This window comes from Camelus bactrianus, chromosome 11 (assembly GCF_048773025.1).
Source record: "Camelus bactrianus isolate YW-2024 breed Bactrian camel chromosome 11, ASM4877302v1, whole genome shotgun sequence".
Classification (NCBI taxonomy): domain Eukaryota; kingdom Metazoa; phylum Chordata; class Mammalia; order Artiodactyla; family Camelidae; genus Camelus; species Camelus bactrianus.
Window position 1 is genome coordinate 76,458,791 of NC_133549.1, and position 21,684 is coordinate 76,480,474.

Below are 21,684 nucleotides of genomic sequence, written 5' to 3' on the forward strand. Positions count from 1 at the left end.
TCTCTTAGAGACTGAAGGGAGGGATCTTTCTCTGCTGAGGCTGGGCTGTTTCCCTGCTGCTGTTTTACAGTCAGCCGGGCTCAGAGAGAGAGTGTGGTACACTCCCTGAAAGTCACCGGGAAAGTTCATAAAAAGGGAAAGAAAACACCAGCGAAGCCTAGTTCTGCCAGGACGTGGGGGCCCGGAGAAGCCCCAGTTTTCCAGTGCCCTGTGGACCTGCACCCCAGACCTGCTCCATGGGGCAGGGGGCGCGGTAGCAGAGAGGAGTGTCCTCGTCCCCTCCTCCCGCCACCCACCCCCAGCCCCCACCCCCGCCCACTGCGGGGAGCCGGTCCCCTCAGCTCCGCATCCACTAATTGTTCTCATCAGGCGGCGGGCGGGAGCGCTCCAGAGGCGCGGATCAGAGCCTTGTCATCCGCTTAGCGCCCTCGCACCACCCAGCGCTCGCGCCCCGCGCCCCCTCCCGCCGCCGCCGCCGCCGCCCCCGCTGTCAGCTCTGCACCCGTCGCCGGCCTGGGGCAGGCTTGGCGCTCCGGCGCCCGGCCTCGGCGGCGGCGAGCGACGCTACCTGCCCGCGGAGACATGAGGCGCGGCCCGCGCGCCGTCCTGGCCCTGGGGCTGCTGTTCTTCCGCTTGGGTGAGTGGCCACTCGGCCCCGCGGGCCCCGATGGGGACAAGCAGTGGGCACCGGCGCCACCTGGGTGGACCCAGAGACCGTTTTAGGCCGCTTACTTTCTGAGTGGAGCTCAGGAAGGGGACGGGGACTGCGGCGGGCGTGGGGCGGGCTCCGGGAGCGGGGAGGGAGGCGATTCTTCGAGCCGCCTGTCTCGGCCGGGAGAGGGGCGCCTCCGGAGGACTTGCCCAGGGGCGGTTACTCTGGAGACCCGAGACTGGGGGCCAGGACCCTCGCTGCCTTCTGCTGCTTCAGAAGCTGGGTGGGCAGTTTGGGGGTTGCTCTGATGGCCGTGTGAGGGTGTCTCCACTTCCCCTGTGACCTTGGCCTGAGCACTGGCCCTCTTTGGGCGTGGTTTCCCAGGCTGTCCATCGATGGGGCTGAGATTGGCCCCTGCCCTGGGTTCCAAACACCCCAGATGGTGTGTGTCCCTGACAAGTCCAGCCGGAGCCCACAGGAGGTGGTGGCCGAGGGACCTGATCGGCACTCTGGGGTCGGGGAGGGGAGTGCTTCAGGTGGGGTCAGATGCATGACCTCGCTGGTGCAAAGCTGTCCCTCAGTGTTTCCTGGTGTCCTCTGTCCTGTGTTCTCTTCCTAGCCCAGGCCAATTTCGCCCCCCACTTCTTTGACAACGGGGTGGGCAGCACCAACGGAAACATGGCCCTGTTCAGCCTCCCAGAAGACACCCCTGTAGGTGAGTAGCCCTGGCACCTGCCTGGCACCGGCCTCCCAGAGGGGCATCCCACGTTCCCTGGACACAGGGACCAAATCCGTGACTCCTCCAAGCCTACCAAGACGCTGAACTGCAGGCTGCGGGTGCTCCTGAGGTGCCCTGTTTGCGCTCTGAATTCCCCTGGGCAATTGCAGAAAAGGAGGGCACAGCCCCTGGTGGTGAAGACCTAAACCCCTAAACCGGGCTGGTCCTGAACGCCAAGCCCCGAGTTCCAAGACAGGGCGGCCCCAGGAGGCAGGCGACAGTCCCCATCACATGCCCCTTACCCACCCGAGTGACCTTAAGCAGCTGTACTTACCTCCCAGAGCCTCAGGGCTCTAGGCTTTAAAATGGCCCAAGAACAATCGACTGGCTGGGATATGCAGAGACAGGGGAAGGAGGAGAAGAGAGATTTGAGCTTCCTCACCCTCACCTGGTCTGGGAGCCCTGAGCCAAAGGATTTGCAGTGTAAAAGCACCTGCTCAGAATTCCCTGAAGAACTAATCCAGGCCTGGGCAACAGTGCTGCATGTGGATCACCCCCTCACCTTAATGACTCCTCCCTTTTCCCGCATCCCCCATCCCCAAGGAGCCCCCTGTCTTGGCTCCTGGGACAGGAGTCATTATCAGGCAGAGACCCTAGAGTTAGGCCCGGCAGACTTGAAGCCCTCTGTAATCTGTATTTATAGATTACAGTCTGTAAAGTGACAGATACTAACATCTGACCAATAGTCGAGAAGGATACAGAAAAAGAGTGGGAAGCAGCCAGCTGGGGCGAGGCCAGCAGCGGGTGCTCAACTCAGAGCCGGAGCTTTGATACCAATTGAATATTGACTGTATAAGGAGTTGAATCCTTGGTCTTGAGCAGCTGCCACTTTTAGGAACAGTTGGATCCTAGATTCTAAGTCTCTCCTCTGTCTCCTTCCAGGCTCTCATGTGTACACCCTGAATGGGACAGACCCTGAGGGAGACCCTGTCTCCTACCACATCAGCTTTGACCCCAGCGCTAGAAATATCTTTTCCGTTGACCCCAATTTTGGAAGCATCACCCTGGTTGAAGAGCTGGACAGAGAGGTATGGCCACATGCGAGTAGCATCATGCCAGGTGTGCAGACAAACCTCTGTGGGCTGCAAGGGCCCCAGAGAGCATCCTTGGAGAGGTCCTCTATGTCACAGACAACTCAGCCAGCAGATCAGGCCTGGAAAGACTGGTTTAGTTTGGGAAAACTGCCCCCTACCCTCTGTGCCCTCTGAACAGGCAGGTGACAAGGGTGTGGTCTATGTTTCCCTTGTGAGAGTCCACACCAGGCTGGTGGGCCCTGTTCCCAGACCTCAGCCTGTGGGGCTGCTGCCAGTTCTGGTCCGATAGCAGACCCCACCCAACACCCTTCCTCACTGAGGTCCCACCGTGTCCTGGGAAGGGCTTGAGACACTGCAGAGCCGGACCTCTGCAGAGCCATAGAATACAGAGAGGCTTGGGAGAGATAAGGGGGAGAAAAAGGAAAATTAAAAAAAAAAAACAGAGATCCCTCTTCCTGGGTCCTCCGGCACATGTGTTAGCATCTCTCCTCTTCCTAGCAGGGCCTCATTTTCTGTTGGCACCTCAACCCTCTAGGTTTATGAGAACCCCTGCCGGGCCAAGCCCCAAAGCTAAGTCTCAAGCTTGGCTAGAGGCTGCTTTGGGCCCCCCTGCCCTGCTGCAGGGCTCCCTGGAAATGCCCAGGCCTCCTCTGACATGCTCAGGGGGCTACAGAGAGCTCGCCCCCAGCCTCAGGGGTCGACTGCTGGACACTCACTCCGTCCTTGTGCTTCACAGAGGGAAGATGAGATTGAAGCCATTATCAGCATTTCCGACGGCCTGAATCTGGTGAGCACACACTCCAGCCAGCCCTGGGCAGCACACAGCTCCCGGGGCCTGAGCAGAGTTCCCTGCTCCAGGAGGGTTGGGGGTGGGGGACTCCCTGGCAAACCCAAGCAGAGGCCCAGCAAGATCTGCTCCAACATGCCCCCAGGAGAGAGGGGAAGGAAGGGAGGGAGAAGGAACAGAGAGCAAGACCTGTGGGCTGCACTTGGACGGAGCACACCCGCATTCCCCAAGCAGCGTCTCCTCCAGCCTGCTTGCCCATCCCTCTCTGACCTGGCTTTCGGCTCTGCCCCATTACCAGAGCAGAACAGCAGAACATCTGAGTACCTAGACCCCTCCTCACTTGCTTCCTCCCCCACAGCCCCCACATTGGCCCAGCCCTCATCAGTGCCTCCCGAATAATCACGGGGCTCCCCTCCCTCCAAGGCTCCCCAAATCCGACACATGTCAGAAGCCATCACTGTGGAACATAGACCTGGCCACACCCGGCTCAAAACATGCTAACAGCTGGCCCCACTGCCCCGAGGATGGACTGATATTCAGGACTTCCCCGGCAGGCACCACCGGCCTTGCCCGCCTTTTCTCCCGCATTCACCCTACCAGCCATCTAGCCCCAAATCTGCTCGTGTTCTCTGCAGTCACCACGCATTTCACTCTTCTGTGCCTTTGCACACGTCGCTCCTTTTCTCCTGACACTCCTTCCCCCTCTCACCTACAAACTACCGCAGACCTTACCCCTCAGGCCTCCCTGCAGGCTGGATCTGATGCCTCTGCTCCGGGCCTCTGGATGCAGCCACCTAAACGGATGCTTTTACCTAGGCCAGGGGCGCACGTGGGGCCCCTGGAGTCGTGGGGTCAGGTCCCTGCCCTCTGTGCACAGCACATCGCTGCTGTCGCCCTGAATGAGATCACCACCATTCTCTTCTGTGCTGATCTTTGCCCAACATTCCATCCTGCAAAACTCACACCATCAGACTGGAGGATGGAACACAGTGCTTGGCATTAAGCAGTTAATAATATGGGTTGTATGAATGAATAAAAGAGGAAAGGAAGGAGGGAAGGAAGGATGGAGAGAGGGACAGAGGGAGAGAGGGAGGGAGGGAAAGAGAGAGAGGGAAGGAGGGAGGGAGCGGAAGGCGGGGGAGGAAGGGGGCAGAGACATACACCTGGAGTGTTAGAGGACATTGTCCCTTTACCACCTAGAAGATCTCATTGCCCCCGTTACTATCCCTTTTGCCCCTTTGCAGGTGGCAGAAAAAGTCACAATCCTGGTGACTGATGCCAATGATGAGGCTCCCAGATTCATCCAGGAGCCCTACGTTGTCCAAGTTCCCGAGGTCAGCAAGGGGCCCCCGGGGCAGGGCCAATGCACTCCCACCCCAGGCCAGAGGACTGCCCTCTGGGCTGCCCTGTGACCGCACCAAGGGGACCGGGCACTGGAGCGGAGGCCCCCCTCCATCACTCACCACCCTCTGGAGGGCCCTCCCCTCCATGTCCTCCCCCCACCTCCATTGCCATCCCCTCCCACATTCCTTTTTATTCCAAAGGGATGTTCATTTACCATTTCCCATTATAACCATAACGTACTCTTCTTGTGGAAATACAAAGAAAATAGGAAAGTGGGGGTGGGGGGAGAGAGTCAAAAATTACCCTCAATCCTTCCAGCTTGAGACAACATTGTTCAATGTTCGCCTATTTCTTTCTAGTCATTTTCCTTATTACAGGTTCTTGTTTCCTGTGTGTTTTATAGAGTTGTGACTACAGTAAACATATGCTTTCTGTATACTATTTTTCACTGAATTAATGACATAAGCATTTTCCTCAACAGTTATAAAGTTTGAGTAACTAACATTTTGATAGCTTTTCTTGAGTGCATATTCCAGCATTTCCTGAGCTGATCCTTTAAATTTAAAGACACTTTAAATCTGTACTGTCATAAGAAACATCAAACTCTGAACATTAAAGTTCCTTTTCTCTAATTGAAATGGTTTCCTTAAGAGACAGTCCCAGATTTGAAGTGACTGGGTCAAACGTGGGTGCCTGTGAAGTGCTGCCAAATTGATTTCCCCAAACGGCACCTCTTGCCCTTCTCCTAGGATGTGGGAGAGGGTTTGACTTCCAGCTCCTGGCTAACACAGGAAGTTCTCAGAGTTTTACCTGTTTGCTAATTCGGGAGGAGAAAGATACTCATCCTGTCTCGAAACGGCACACGTGGGATCCCCGGTGATGCTGAATGCATCTGTGTTTATTAATGGCTTATAGTGGTTTCATATTTAAATCCTTTGTCTATTTGGAGTCTCAGATTCTTCTTGGCTCTCTCCCTAAAGCTATTTTCAGGAGGAGGATGTCTGTTCCTCCTTCCCTCTGCCCTTTCCTGCCCTTGCTCTGACTCCAGAGTGTCTCCTTGGTCGAGGCCCCCTCTTTCTGTTGGATGCTTGCTGGGTCAATCACCACCTTCTCGCCTCTTTTTAGCTCCTCACTCCCCTGGCCCCACCTCTCCATGCTCCCACACCCCAGCCCCCTGAGAATTCTGTCACTGCCCCTGGGACTGACTTTTCATGGCTGTGACCCTTCAGGACACACCTGCCGGGAGCAGTATCACCAAGGTCCGTGCAGTGGACAGGGACACGGGTTCTGGAGGGAGTGTCACCTACTTTCTGAAGGTAAGAAGGGGAACACAGGGCATAATCAGAGGCCTGGGCTAGAGGGGACACCTGGACAGCCTCCATCTCCATCACCAAGGCCCTTAGGCCAGTGCCTCCACTAGTCCCAAAGTTTATCAGAGATGGTGCATCAGACCCCGGTAAAGTCCCAGTAAATGCAGGTGTGGGACGGACAGGTGGGGACATGAGACAGGCCTGAGCAGAAGCCATCGTCCCCTGACTGGCCCATCCTGGCTCCCTCCAAGCTGGCCTGCCTCCCTCTCCCCAGATCTCAGGACCCTCAGCTCTCCACCCACCAACCCCTTCCCCAAGAGAAGGCCTGGGCGTTTGCACCCCCTTGGGCAGAGAACTGGGGGAAGAAACCTGTCTGGGCCTAGTATTGTCAATAGGAAAAAAGGCAGAAGGGGCAACTCGCAGAAGGAACAGAGCTATGACACCCCTGCCCGCCCCTGCCCATCCATCCCACCCCGTCGAAGGCAGAGACCCCTCCCCGCACCTCCTGCCTCTCCCCTGGCTCCTCTGCAACCTGCTGCCCTCCTTCCCACGGCTGCTGTGTCCACAGCATCTCCTCTTCTCTCCACATTTGATCACCTGCTCTCGCAGTTTTCAAGGCAGTGCAGCTCAGTGGCTCAAATCACAGGCTCTGGAGAAACCCCCTGGGTACCACGGGTTCTGGACAGATCCCAGCACTTCCCACTCGTGGGGCCTTAAATCGTTATGTCACTTTCCCAGCTGTTTCCTCCTGGGTAACATGGGAAAGAAGGAAGCACATCCTCATTGGACGGTTACGAGGATTAAATACATGTAAAGTCCCAACAACGGCTCCTGACACACGGTGACCCTTCTTCAGATGGAGGATAGTCTCCTGTCCCCACCCGACCTCCCCCCACCCAGATGCTGCCTGGGACTGGCCCGCAGTCCCCTTCTTGGTGGGGCTGGACGATCCTGAAGTTTCTCTCTGTCACTCTGGCTTTTCAGCCCAGACCTCCTCTAAGTTAGAGCATTCAGCTAACATTTCTACCTGCTGGAAATGCCAGGCCAGAGCGCCGCCCAGAGCTGGGCCCAGCGGTTTTCCAGCTGAGCAGAGAGAAGAGCTGAGGCCCTCCTGGAAGGGAACTTCTTGGTTGGACTGAGGGAAGGGGAGGGGAAGCCCAGAGCCCCAGGAAAGGGGAACCCTGGGAGCCAGAAAGGCTGAGTGCCCTGAAGTTTGAACTGAAGCCTGGAGTTCCTAGGATGAAGGATGATGGAGACCCCCTTTCAGTAAGCAGAGTGGGCATTCCTGGGGCCGGCCTGAGTCCCTCCCTGAGGCCCAGCCTGCTGCTCACTCTTACAGAATCCACATGCCTCCAAATTTGCCGTGGACCGCCACAGCGGTGTGCTGCGCCTCCAGGCTGGGGCTACCCTGGACTACGAGAAGGCCCGGGCCCATTTCATCACCGTGGTCGCCAAGGTAACAGAGAGGAAGAGGCAGGAGCAGCCAGTCTCTCCTCAGCCTCTGTCCGGGGAAGCTGCCCTTGGGCTGGAACAGTTAGGTTCCAGGATGGAGTGGAGGCAGTTTGGGGGCAGAAGGTATGATGGGGCAGGGGTGGGGTATAGCTGCTCAGAATGTCTGATGAGGGGACCCTGCCCTGACAGGGACATACTCTCCAGGGAGGCTGCTGTCTGTGGGCCGGAGAGGACATACTCCTTCCTGGGAAAGGGCGTATGCACCCCAAGACTGACAGGCCAGACGCCCATGCCTGCAGACTCCCACCCCTCACATCCCACACAAACTGGCCTTTGAGCGCCTCCCTTTCCCTGCCTGGGCCTGCCCACCCTCCTCTTCCTCTCTGTGTGACCAGTTACCCTCTCTGAGCCTCCATTTCCTCAACTGCCCATCCTGAGGCTTAAATCAATTCCTCATATTTCTAACGTGCATGGTGGGGTATCGGGAACTCAGCAGGTGCTCAGACAAAGTGGCTGCTCTTCCTCCTGAGGGCAGGAAACCCCGGCCGTCCCTCTAGGCCCCCTGCATTTGCTTTTCCAGGAAGGCCTTCGCTGGTCAGATGTTGGCTACAGGGCCTCCCCTCGGCCTGCACCAGGGGGCTCAAGCCAGCCCTGCCTGCCGGTTACCCCGTGAGGGCGGGGCTTGCTGGGCGCACACTTCTGTTACACACGCTCTTAGTAGGCCCTTCCTGGGGAGTGTTGGAGGCTTGGTTCCTGGCTGGGGGGGTGGATTTGGCCCTGGTCCCCTCCTGCTCTGCCACTCATCAGACCTGACTTCCCTGGAGGGAGAACCAACCTTCTTTTCAAAGGAATGCTTTTGAGCGCCTACTGCATACCAGGCACTAACTGAAGACCTTCACGCATCATCTCATTTAATTTTCCTCACATTCTTATGAGAGGAACGTTATCTCCAGGTGACACAGACGCAAACAGAAGTCAGGGAGGGCAGCTGGCCTCGAGGCCAGTGAGTGGCAGGAGCCAGATGCCACCAGCGTCTGCTCGATTTCACAGCCCGTCCTCTCTTCCCTGTCTGATTCTTCCCCAGGATGGCGGAGGGAGGCTGCGAGGGGCAGACGTGGTGTTCTCGGCCACCACCACGGTCACGGTCAATGTGGAGGACGTGCAGGACATGGCCCCTGTCTTCGTGGGCACGCCCTACTACGGCTACGTGTACGAGGACACCCTTCCGGTGGGTGGCTGCGCCCCTCAGCCCAGGTCACCAACAGACGCCTCCTGCCCCATCCTTTGGGTCCTGCTGCTGGAGACGGCTGGGCTCAGCCCGGGGTGACCCCTTCGCAGGGAGGCCGGCTCTGGACTACTCAGGCTCAGGCCACAAACAGGTCATTTTGCATCAGGAAGTATAAAGGGGAAGAAGCAGGTGCTTGTGTGAGGAGCAAGCCTTACCCCAGCCCAGCTGCAAATGTCAGCCCTTCAGAAGGGCTTTAGTGCAGTCTCTGCCCGCCGTGTTTTGGCCCCTCAGGGAACCTTCCACTCCTGGGCCTGGCATCTGAGGACAACCTCCCCTCCACCTGTGAGCCCGCACCATCCTCTCCTCAGCCTGGCCCGTCTCACCACTCAGTCTGGCCCGTGCCCAGCGGCCTCACGCCCTGGCCCTGCTCGGTTCAGCCCAGGCTCCACTTTCCCCGACATTTCTGTGTGATGTCCACCCCCATGCTACACAGGTCCCTCTGTGAGCGTGCCCCTGCATGGGGTGCAGCCTTGTATTTGGAGGCCCCCCTCAGACAGACCCAGTGGCCAGAGCCAGACCTCACACGGCCACAGCTCCAGAACTCTCTGAGGAACTGAATTGCCTTCTCAATTTCCACTTCCCCACTTTCCAGAAGCTGGCAGTCAACCAGTGGAGAACAGCACAGAGCAAGGGAGAGAGGAAGGCTGGGCTGCCCCCGTGGGGGCTGCAGGGCAGGGCAGGGGGAGGCCCAGACTGTCTTGCTGAGGAGCTAAGGGGTGGACGGAGGTGCTGGGGGGAGAGGAGGCAGCACTCGGTCAGTCAGGAAGTGGCCATGAGGATGGATGGGCCTCCGGGGAGAAGGCCTGAGTAGGGAGGTCAGGAGAGGGCAGCAGGCCATGGTCAAGCAGGGCTTGTCAGGTTGTGGCAGCCTCCCAAGCCCGTTGAATGTCCCCCCAGGGCCACGGGATAAAATTCTAGTTCCTGGACTTGGTTTTGGGCCCCTCTGCTGGCCCCTCTGCCACCTCTCCCCTCCAGCACCTCTGAAGCTCAAAGATGGATGAGGCAGCAGGGGTGATGCTGGAGGACGGGGACAGGGAGGTGACAGCTGAGAGTGATATGCAGCGGGGGAGGCAGGGTAGGATGTGTGAGGAGGAGGCCCATGCAGGAGGCCTGAGTGTCCCTGGACAGCCCACGTGCCAACCCACCGGAGGGGACAAAGAGCTGGGCTCCGGCTGTCCCTCCAGCCCTGCGAGGCCCAGCGGCTACGAGCTCTCTGTAACAGTAGGGATGGGGCCACAGAGAGGCCTGGCCCTTTTTTTGAGTGGGGGCAGCACCTCCCCTCGGTGATGGGGGCAGTGTCTGGGGAGGGGTGAGCCCCAGCCTCACCCACCTGCCTCAGGCAGCTGCTCCTGTTCCCCCAAGGGCTCAGAGGTTCTGACGGTGGTCGCCATGGATGGAGATCGGGGCAAACCCAACCGCATTCTCTACAGCCTTGTGAATGGTGAGTCTGGGGCTCATTGCTGGGTGACCAGAGTGAGATTCTCCAACCTCTCTGAGTCCCAGATTCCTCATCTGTGAGGCTGGAAATACAAGATGCATGGAGAGGAGAGGCTGGGTCCCTCCAGGAAGCAGCACGTCTCCTTGGGCATCTGCTTTGGCCCCTGTTTGTCATCAGGTCCAGTAACAGGGAGAGACGTTGGGCGGGGTGGGGGGGGCAGTACTGAGAGCAGCACAGAGGTGGTGCCAATTCATGGTTCCCTACGCTCATGGGCTCCTTGATGGGGAGAGGTGGCAAGATTTCTTATAATCTTTATATTGCTGTGGGTTTTTTTTCTCATTCTTTTAAATGCTTTGGCCTAGAGCATCCAGTTAAATTAAATGAATTAAATGCAGTGGTGATTCGGCATGTCCCTAGTACCAACCCTGTATACAGATGAGAAAACTGAGGCTCAGAGAAGCTGAAACATCCCAAGTTCCCATTGGGTTTGAACCTGTCTCCTGGCTCCGAGTCTGCTCTTTCCATAACTGAGCAGGAGGAGCAGCCCTGGGGAGGGCTCTGCAGCGCTCAATAGCTGGTCCCCATGGGCCAGGCCCCCCCGGGGGGCCATCATGCCTGGTGCCTGGTCCCAGACATGCACATGTTTCTAAGCTCTCACTCAGACACCGTCACCTCCTCCAACCCTGTCCCTGGGATGTGCCTGGTGCACACGCCCCTTCCAGCAGCTCACGCACGCACAGATGTGCCCACCATCACACACAGACCTCTCCCCAGACACGCAGACCCCTGACTGCCTTCCCTCCCCTCCAACACTGTGGTCCTTTACACAGCCACCAAGAACCCAGCCCATCCCTTCTCTCCGGTCTTACCTCTCCCTCTCCTCCTGCTCCAGTCTTTTCTCTTTCCCTCTCTCCTTTCTTCTTTCCCTCCTTTTCTCTCCTTCTTTCTTTCCCCTTCCTTATTTCCCTCCCTCTATATTTCTTTCTTTCTCCCTTTCTCTTTGCAGCGCGCACACACACACACACACACACAAAACGCATGAGAGAAGAAAAATATTATAGAATCTGGGAGCCAGAAAGTAATGCGTTTAAGTTCCAGCTCTGCACTCACTGTGTAACCTTAGACAAGGCACATAACCCCTCTGGGACTCAGTTTCCTCATTGGCAAGACATAGATGACAGAATTGCATCCTGCAGAGGAGACTTGAATGAGATAACACATGAGGAGCGCAAGGCACCCTGCCTGGCACGACTCCTCTGCGCCACCGTGTGGCCCTGTTCTGAACTGCAGGGCACATCTCTCCTCTGTGACAGGGAGTGATGAGGCCTTTGAAATTAATGAGACGTCTGGAGCCATCTCCGTCATGCAGAGCCCTGCCCAGCTCCGGAGAGAAGTGTATGAGCTGCACGTACAGGTACCCTGCCTCGAGCTTGGCCACCCCCACCCTCTGGCCGTGGAAGGTTCCAAGGGTGATGAGACCCAGGCCACCCCCCCCACCACCACCAGGGCTCACAGTCTGGGAAAGGATCTAGATGGTGCTGCAGGAAGTGCCTGCAAGAGGCAGCCCCTGGCAAGGGGAGACACGAATTTACAAGCAGAGAGCTGTAACGTGGCAGGAAGAGGTGACTGAAGCAGCGATGCCTTGAACATGGGTAGGACCCAGCAGGTGGAGACTGGGGGAGTGGCGGCACTGCAAACTAGGAAAACCCACTGAGCCGAGGCTGGAGGTGATAGCACATGATGTACCACGGGGACAACAGGAGTCAAGTGGGACTGGAGCCAGATGTCCACAGGCAGCATGTACAGCAGAAATGCTTGGGCCCCAGGTGGGGGCCAGAGGAGCAGAGGCTCTGAACACAGGGTATGGGTTTTCCCTGCAACGGGGCCAGCTTTGTGGGCATGCGACCCATGCAGTTACACGGGGACTGCGATTAGAGGGGTCCCACGCTGGGCTTAATGCTCTGCTCTTGCTATCTTGAAAATCTTAGAAACTTTTTAACAAGGGGCCCCATATTTTCATGTTTCACCGAGCCTGCAAACTATGTAACTAGTCCCAACCAAGAGCAGTGAAGGGCCATGGAAAGGCTTTGAGCAAGATTAGTGTCTTGTGAAAAGCTCACTCTGACTGCTCAGTAGATCAAATTCAGAGAGCTTAGCAAACGAAGATTTCTAGGATCCACTCTTGAGGGTGGGAATTTAGTGTGTCTAGAGGAAACCCAGGACTCTGCATGCTTTGAGCTTCCAGGTGATTCTGGCCCCAATCCCAGCCCAGCCCAGCATATTGAGAACACTGGTCCCAACTCGGGTTTGGAGAGCACTGGATGAGAGGCAGGGAGGCAGATCCATCAGCCCAGGGGGTAGATGAAGAGGGTCCAAAGGGACGAGGTGGGGGCAAATGGTCAAAACAGACAGATTGCAAACTATGAAGTGGGCAGACTCCACAGAACGTGACTGTGAGGGGTAGGGGAATGGAGAGGGAGGAATGGAGCCCAGGGTGGTACCACGCCATCAGAAACACAGGAGAGGAGGCAAGCTGAGTAGGACCGGCATGATGAGTTTTGATGCCTTGGGGACATTCAAGTTGAAACATCCAAACTTGAGCATTGGATGTCAGGGGAGACAGTATCAACATACAGGTAGCTGTGAAAGGATGAGAGGGGATAAGACACCCAGAGGAGGGCTGTGGGGAGAGAGGAGCCACTAGCCAAGACCACCTGTGAGAGCATCCCAGGCTGAGTGAGGAAGAGGGGAGGAGCCGGTGAAGGAGAGATGGGGGGGTCAAGGCCAACCTGTGAAGCGGAGTCACATTAGCTGACAGGACAGAGCCCTCGGGAAGGTGAGGGACAGTGTGTGAAGCGTCTGAGTTGGGGGCGGGCTGAGAATTGAGTGGGAGGTAGGAAAAGAAGACAGAGGGTGTAAGCGTCTGAGAAAGGAGGGCTAGGAGGCAGCTAGTGTGTGACAGAGTGGGGGCCAGGAGGGTAATTTTGGGGGAGCTAAGATCACAGCATGCCTACAGAAAAGGGCAAGGAAGCCCTCGCAGGGCCTCATGTGATACTTGCCACCCGGTTCCTTGGTGCCCGTGGGCGCTTGGCCGTGGCTTTGCAGCCTGCATGAATCATTTACTGCTGCATCTCCACACCTGCCCTCCCTGCAGCCTCCCCCTGGCCAAATGGACACGGGGCAGGACGCGGTAAATCCAGGGTCTGAACCCACGACTGGCTGCACGGAGAGGGCAGTGCAGCGAGGTGGGGAGACCACTGCCTAAGATCAGACCCACCTGACTTCCCTGTTCCAGCTCTGCCACTCATGAGCTGTGTGACCTGGGCGACTGCCTCCCCTCACCGCCTCATTTGTGAAATAGGACTAGTGATAGTGCTTTTTTCATTTCCTGTGACTATTGTAACATAGTGCCACAAACTTAGTGTCTTCAAGAAACACACATTTATATCTTGCAGTTTCTGTGGGTCAGGAGCCCAGGGTCAGCTTAGGTGAGCTTCCAAGGTGAGCTCCAAGGTGAGCTTCCAGGGTGAGCTGCCGAGCTTATATGGTTACTGGCAGAATTTAGTTCCTTGTGGGCTGTTGGACTCAGAGCCTCAGTTCCTTGCCAGCTGTTGGCTAGAGATCGCCATTAGTTCCCTGAAACACAGGTCTCTCCAAGCCAGCAAAAGAGAGTCTGCTAGAAGGCAGAAGTCATGATTTCTTGTGATCTAATCACAAAATGATAGCTCATAATCTCTGCCATATTCTGTCAGTTTGAAGTGGGTCACTAGACCAGGCCACACTTAAAAAGGTGAGGTTACCAGGAGGTAGGATCATTGGGGCCACCTTGGAGTCAGCCTGTAACACCGCCGTAGCCACCTGTCCCCACCCCAGGTGACTGAGGTCAGCTCTGCGGGGACCCCAGCTGCCCAGGCCATGGTCCCAGTCATCATCAGGATCGTGGACCTGAACAACCACCCACCGACGTTCTATGGGGAAAGCGGACCCCAGAACAGATTTGAGCTGTCCATGTACGAGCACCCGCCCCAGGGGGAGATCCTGCGTGGCCTCAAGATCACCGTCAATGACTCAGACCAGGTGTGTGGTCCTGCCCTCCACCCTGTCTGCCTGCAGACCACTCACGACCAAGTCCCAGAGCTGAGTCAGCATCAGCCTTTCCTGCTGATGTCACAGGGGCCTGGCGGGTCACAGAATGAATGAAACAAGAGTAGATAACCAAGAGAGAGGAAGGAAGGTAGATAATCAAAGATTAGCTGCTTGGCCTGAAGACATTCACAGTCATTTAAAAAGAAAAAGCCAGTCAAATAAAAGCACCCTTGCGTCTGACCCTCCAGAAATTGTGAATGTGTCCTGCTGGCTCCTGTGCCCAGCCCAGGGCTAGGCCTTCTGTGTTTCTTTCATTTCTTAGCCCTCATAGTCTGCTCAGTCTTTCTGATTCTTCATCACCTCCCGTATAGAAAGAAGTAATAACACTCACCTCCCAGGGTCCAGGGCATGTGAAGCCTCCTTGCATAGCACAACAGTACAATGAGTTTCTATTCTCAGTCATCTTCCCTGTTTCCTCTCTCCAAACACTTTGCCCAGGGAGCCAACGCCAAATTCAACCTGCGGCTGGTGGGACCTGGGGGCATCTTCCGAGTGGTCCCGCAGACCGTCCTGAATGAAGCCCAAGTCACGATCATTGTAGAGAACTCAGCTGCCATTGACTTTGAAAAGTTCAAAGTGTTAACCTTCAAGGTAGGTGATGCTTTGCACAGCCCAGAATGGGAGGGTCACAACAGCACCTGGATTCATTCCTGTGGGGTCCCTTGGCTTCCCCAGCAACTCCTGGCCCTTTTCTTTTCCTCTTGGTTTCTCTGCCCTTCCTGCTGATTTGGGGAGCAAGTGGGAGGGAAGAAGAAAATAGTGGTATGAGAACCTGTTCCTACTGCTCAACCAGCCTCTCTGAGCTCCCGCTTCTAAACTGCTACCATCCCCAGGAGTGCAAGGAGGGGTCCAAGGAAAAACTACCATCATGATGTGGCATGTTAATAGACTGAGAGAAAAAGAAACTATTTGATTTTGGGGAGAGACGTTTTCTCATATGCATTTGACATCTGTCATCTATTCGGTTAAAAACTTTAGCAGAAGATTGAAAAAAAATACTCCTTTGTGTTTGTAATTATTTAAAGTGATAAACATTTATAAATAATTCATAGTATACATAAATACATAAATAATTTATATTAATAAAAAAGAAAAACAATCTGTTGATATTATTTTAATTGTTATAATTATACATACATACACACCAATAGGCAGCGTCATGCTTAAAAGTGAAATTCTAAAAGCTTTCTATGAAGTCAGGAACAAAATGTGGATACCTGCTCTCACCACTGTTCTCTCACTATTTCTGGAATAATGTCATTCCTGGATAAAGAAGGAAAACATAAAAGGTACAGACATTAGAAAGGAAGAGAGAAAATTATCATTATTTACAGATGGTGTGATTGCTTGCTTAGAAAAGTAATAAAAAATCAAAATACTGTTAGACACAGCAAAGTTGCTAACATGAATGATTACAAAGTTAATATGCAAAATCCAATAGTATTCTATGTACAAAAAATAGAAATGAGAATTATGGAATAAGAGATTCACTTTTATAATAACAGCTAATGGATAAAATTCCTAGGAACTGCCATAACAATAAATATGCAGCCTCTAAATGACAAAAAAAAAATGCACAAATGTAATAAAAAGATATAAAGGAGACAAGAAATATAAAGACACACCCTGTATAAAAATGCAAATTCTTATGGAGTTAATAAAGAATCCAGTGCCACCTCAATTAACTCTTACCTAGAATTTCCTTAAGGGAGGAGGTAGGGAGCTTAATATAATTACACTAGTTTTTATTTGGAGAAATAAACCTATAAGAATAATGCAGGAAAAAAGAATATGAGGCAGGAACTTACTCTAACAGGTATTAAATTATGTTATGAAACAAAATAAAGTTTTAAATTGGAAGTAAAAAAAAAAGGGAATATGCAGATCCGTGGAGCAAAAGCAATTGGCCTCAGTACAAAAGGAAACTATAAATGGACATTGCAGTCAGTGGGGGAAATGATTGCCTTCCAGGGGCCAGTGCAGGTGGAGGCGGGAACAGCTGTCTGGCAGCTGAGACTGAGAACCCGAGACAAGGCGGGTGGGTGCGGGGATGGTACTGAGACAGGATGTGGCACGCTGTCTGCAGGGCGCCCGCCACCCAGACAAGTCCTTCCTCGTTTTCTTTCCTTCCCCAGCTCCTGGCCATTGAAGTGAACACCCCAGAGAAGTTCAGCTCCACAGCGGATGTCGTGATCCAGCTCCTGGACACCAACGACAATGTCCCCAAGTTCACCTCCCACTACTACATTGCCAGGATCCCCGAGAATGCCCCAGGGGGCTCCAACGTGGTGGCTGTCACAGTGGGTTGGGGACTAGCCCCGGGGACTGGGGGTAGGGTGGGGGGGCCTTCTGAAGTCAGACAAATCTGGGCTCTAGTTTGAATCTCAAAGCCCACACTCCTTAGCTGTGTCCTTGGACAAGCTACCCGCCCTCTCTGAGCCTCAGTTTCTTCTGTACAGTGGGCATAACAGCACCGCACAGGACTCTGATGAGCTCATGTAATGAAAAATACACTTCTGGTTCCTCCAACACTTGAGACCTCCTGGGGGGGTCTGAGACTCCAGAGCAGGCTTCCAGATCAGTTTTCCACATCTGGGCAACCCCCGACCAAAGCCTTGTTTTTTGCCATTGAAAGCAAGAGCTGCCACTGTGCCCTGACAAAGGGGCAGGGGCCACTGGGAGCTTTCTCTCTTCCAGGCTGTGGATCCAGACACAGGTCCTTGGGGTGAAGTCAAATACTCCATCTATGGGTCCGGGGCAGATCTGTGAGTAGATCCAGAATCCCAGATAGGGCCTCAGGGAAGGGATTTGGGAGGGGCTGAAGGTCTGTGCCAAAGGTGGGAGGAGCCTGGAAAGAACAGGACCTGGGCAGGGGAGGCGAGCATGGGGGCAAGGAGTGGAGGGTAGGGGTGCAGAGCCCCAGTCAGGGGTGTGGAGACACACACAGGTGACATAAGTCTGAGAGAGGGGTCATCGTCACACCCTGGAGCTGGGGCTCATGGCCTTGGGGGCCAGGTAAGTGGTGCTAGGCTGGAGGGGTGGGAGGCCAGGGGAGGGGAGGGAAGGGCTATGACTCAGGTTAAGTTCAACACTGATAGACGGGCAAGGAGTTGGGTGGTCCTGCCTCCCATCCTGAGTCAGACGGCAAGGATGGAGAGGAGCAGATGGAAGCTTGGAGCTTCTTGGAGAAGCTGCCTGATGCATTACTGCTCCTTCCTGGGGGCAGCTCATTACTGCAGGCACACGTGCACTTCTGTGTGTGTGGGGGTGCGTACATACCTGTGTGTGCTTGTGTGCACACACCTGTGCTCTCCCCGCCCGGCAGCTTCCAGATCCACCCATCCTCTGGGATCATCTGCACCCAGCCCTGGGCCAGCCTGGATGCCGAGGCCACTGCCAGGTACCACTTCTATGTGAAGGCAGAAGACATGGAGGGCAGGTACAGCCTGGCCGAGGTGTTCGTCACGCTGCTGGATGTTAACGACCACTACCCCCAGTTTGGAAAGAGCGTCCAGGAGACGACAATGGTGCTGGGGACCCCGGTGAAAATTGAGGTGGGCTTCAAAGGTAGCTGAGCTCCCCTGAAAGCCTTGTTCCAGCATCTGCCAGCAGCACATGGCATATATTTTTAAAATAAAAAATATTGGATTCCTGCAGTAGGCAAGGGTTGTTAAAGTACTTTGTATACATACCCCCATCCCCACCTCAACCCAGAAATAACCTCCAAGAAAGAAGATATTATTGCTACACATAAAAAAATGGAAGCTCTGGCGGGTTGCAGGTGTGGCTTGCCTGAGTTCACACAGCCGGTCGGCCTGCTCTAACAGCAATGCCTTTCCCCCTGCACTGTCTTCCCAATACAGAAAAAGCATGAGCCCTGAAACCCAACAGACTTGACTCTGAATCCCAGCTCCCCTCCTCCACCTCTCTATCCTTAGACAAGTCACTCAGCCTCCAAGCTTTTGGTTTTTTTAATCACACTGACTCCCTACGCTCGTTCTGATTATGGATGGATACAACATATGTAGAGGGTCAAGCACAGACCCACCCTGGCTCCTTCAGTTCCTCTCCCAGGTCCAGTCCACTCAAAATAGGATTAGGACCATTTTGCATCAACCCAGCAAACCCATATGACGTGTTGGTTTAGCCAAGATACATAAGTGTTACCCTCGAAGCCCAGCTCTGTCTGTCCCTCCCTGTTCACAGGCCACAGACCAGGATGCAGAGGAGCCCAACAACCTGGTGGACTATTCCATCACCCACGCAGAGCCGGCCAACGTGTTTGACATCGATGTGCACACGGGGGAGATCCGGCTCAAGAACTCCATCCGCTCCCTGGGTGCCCTGCACAACATCACACGTAGCGGGGACCACATGTGGTCCCTAGAGGTGCAGGCCAAGGACCGCGGCTCCCCATCCTTCAGCACCACGGCCTTACTCAAGATTGACATTGTAGACACTGAGGTGGGTACGAAGCTCGGGTCAGGGGGAGGGTCAGAGGGCCAGCTCAGGCCTCACTGCAACATGGCCGGAGGGAGGGAGACCATCTTTCCGCAGAGATACCCAAAGCTCACGAAGGCTGCCGGTGCCATCAAACACCCAGGCTTTGAAATCTGGTCGAAATCCTGATTTCAACGATGTGACTTTGGACTTTGCAAAGCCTCCACTTCCTTTCCTGTAAAATGGGACTAATGATGCCTCCTTCCCCTGGGTGTTGAAAGGCAGAAGTGAAATCATCATATGTAGTTCTCAGCTCAGTGTCGGCAGAAAGTCAGCACTTACGGGGTCCCTGATACACTTGGGCAGATGCGACCCTTGTAATCAAAGGAAAGCAGTACCAGCTAACACAGGCGTCCTTCATCCGAAAGAGGCACGGGCATCACGCTTGCTCTCTGTGCGTTTTCCTGGAGAGCCGCAAGCATCATGTTTTCTCTGTGTGCATTTTTTTCTGGAATGAAGCCCTGAGTGGTCATCAGATTCTCTAGGGATGCCTGACCCCAGAAAGTTTTAAAACCATCAGGCTTAAGGGTGTTCACAGCCCCTGCTTTGTTCTCCCGGGACCAGGCAGGAGCAGCTGAATGCATCTCTCTTCCAGATGCTGTCCCGAAGCCCCATGGCCGCCTTCCTGATGCAGACCAAAGACAACCCCATGAAGGCCGTGGGTGTGCTGGCCGGCATCATGGCCATCATTGTGGCCATAACCGTCCTCATCTCCACCGCCACCTTCTGGCGCAACAAGAAGTCCAACAAGGTCCTGCCGGTGCGGCGCGTGCTCCGTAAGCGGCCCAGCCCAGCACCCCGCGCCATCCGCATCGAGTGGCTCAAGTTCCGGAGGACCAAGGCCGCTGACAAGTTTGTGCTCAGAGAGGACCCTCCCAATGAGAACTGCAACAACAACAGCCTGGGGAGCGCGCTGCCCCCCAAAGCCCCCGCTCCCCCTCCGCCGCCCAGCGTGGCGCCCAGCGTGGGCGCGGCCCCCTGGACGGTGCCCACGGTCTCCGGCTCCCTCGCCCGCCGGCACCCCGAACGGTCACCGAAACCCAAGGCCGTTGGAAGCCCCGTCCAGTCAGCTCTGGTCTCCGAGCTCAGGCAAAAGTTTGAGAAGAATGTGCATAACAAGGCTTACTTCTAGAGTGTGTCCTGTGACCCATCTTCCCCACCTCAGTTGCCCTGCTGCTTGGACCATGTTTCCCAATTCTGCCCCTTAGGGTCACCCCTGTTTTGTACAACGGTGGAACCCCCATATCCAGGGCTCTGAACAGTGCCTCAGGCAAGAGGTTTCTCTGGTTATATGGATGCAATTGTCGAAGACTTCCTCGTCACCCAGCTCCTTGGCACTTCTGCAGAGGCTGGGAGTCGACAAGGAGCCAGCTCTACATGTCTCCTACTCCCCAGCCCCAGACCTCACAGTGTCCCTTGGGTCCTGCTGGGACTTCCGCTTCCTTAATAAGGAGCAGAGTCCTGGTCCCATGTGACAAGGCCGCCTGGAACCTGGATCCCGAGGCTCCCAGCTAAGAGTAAGAGCAGAAGGACACTCAGTGCTGACTAAGGTGGAGGGTCAGCCAACCCTCTAAGGCAAGAGAGCAAATGCAGCCGGGGAGGGCAAAGATGCACCGGAAACTCACGATCACTGTGGGACTGTGTCTAAAAACCGATGGGAAGGTGGAGGATGGTGTCCGGGCAGAGATTGTGGGGCCAAGCTATGCCCACACAGGACCAGGGACACAGAGATGTAAGATGCGTCTTGCTGGAGTGAGGGCAGGCGCCCCAGCCAGGGCTGCCCTGGGCCCAGTAATGTCCATGCTAGAGCCACGCTGTAACCCTAGACGCATCCGAAAGAGCCTCCCGGCCCCTTAGGAGCTGCCCTACCAGAAGTCCTTCAAGAAACATTGCAAGGCTGCGATCTGGAGAGACTTCTGTTTTTAACTAGCTCTGTTGCTCACGTCGTATAATCTTGGGGGAAGCTGTTTAAACTCCCTGCCCATCCTCTTCCTCATCTGGAAAATGAAGAAAGTGAGTCTGCCTCATTCACAGGTCCAGGGTGAGGATGGAAATAAATCATAGCAACAAGGAGTGCAAAGCCGCACAAATGCGAGGTGCTCCCCAGGCCAGCTCTCTGGGGCGCAGCTCTTCCACAAAGTATTAGAAGCCTCTCCACTGTTCTGCCAGGCACCCCCAGGAGGCGCTGTGCTGGGCTAGGGTGCTGCTGCCACTGGTTCAAGGCAGCCCGAGCTGGGTGATGGCGCTGCTCCCCTTGCATGTCTCCCCTCCGACCCCCATCCCCTCTGTACAATCCCCCATGCAGCCCTGGCCAGCCATCGTCAGAGGACCAGAGCCGGCAGTACATCCAGCCAAGCCTCCATTCTGCCAGGATGACCAAGATGAGCTCCTAAGAGAGGCGTGATTGCCAAAGCCACACAGCAGTTCGGTGGCAGGGACCTGGTCTGAGGGCTTCTCCTGCCTCAGTGTTTTCCTCTAGCTGGGGCACACCTCGTCAGCTCATGACCACCTCCCCCAGCAGAGACGACCTGCAAGCCCCTATGGTTAAAGCAAAGAAGTTCCGCCTGACTTCAAGAACAGAAATGGAACAGTTCTTTGCATTTCACCCCACTCACTATTAAGCCCTCTAGAATACATCCATGATTTTATTTAAACAGATTGTAGGCACATGTGGATTTCTTGACTTCTAAGTCTGTGTTTGGAGGTGTTACTCAGATGTGCCGGGGTGCAGGCTCCTTGCCGGGGTTTCTGCAGTCCACATCCCAGGGTATTAAGAGCTGGGCTTTAACAAGCCAGGAGCCCAGACTGAACCAAAAGGTACTTTGCAGCCCGTGTTTCAGGACGGGGCTGTGCTGGATCACGTTTGCCCTCCACAGGGAGTACAGCATCTGTACATTTTGCATGCAATCAACCTCTTTTGTAAATGGTAAATAAAATCTGTTAACCAAAAGCCAA

General features: G+C 55.1%; 1 protein-coding gene across 1 annotated transcript; it reads left to right on the forward strand.

Moving 5' to 3' along the window:
- Window positions 1-373: 373 nt before the first annotated feature.
- Window positions 374-21,684, forward strand: CDHR1 (cadherin related family member 1). Its single transcript, XM_074374320.1, has 17 exons — window positions 374-637; window positions 1,272-1,367; window positions 2,313-2,458; window positions 3,201-3,251; window positions 4,496-4,585; window positions 5,825-5,911; window positions 7,245-7,361; window positions 8,442-8,585; window positions 10,008-10,086; window positions 11,397-11,497; window positions 13,957-14,160; window positions 14,668-14,820; window positions 16,365-16,529; window positions 16,927-16,994; window positions 17,555-17,783; window positions 18,436-18,693; window positions 19,325-21,684. Exons 1-17 carry the CDS (start codon window positions 583-585, stop codon window positions 19,859-19,861), a joined length of 2,580 nt encoding a protein of 859 aa, XP_074230421.1. The 5' UTR covers window positions 374-582; the 3' UTR covers window positions 19,862-21,684.

What these genes read in the sequence shown, in the direction of transcription:
- CDHR1 (XM_074374320.1), top strand. Translation starts at nt 583, where the DNA reads ATGAGGCGCGGCCCGCGCGCCGTCCTGGCCCTGGGGCTGCTGTTCTTC. An exon ending in TTGAAGAGCTGGACAGAGAG is followed by an intron (nt 2,459 to 3,200) that starts GTATGGCCACAT and finishes TGTGCTTCACAG; the next exon opens with AGGGAAGATGAGATTGAAGC. An exon ending in TCATCACCGTGGTCGCCAAG is followed by an intron (nt 7,362 to 8,441) that starts GTAACAGAGAGG and finishes ATTCTTCCCCAG; the next exon opens with GATGGCGGAGGGAGGCTGCG.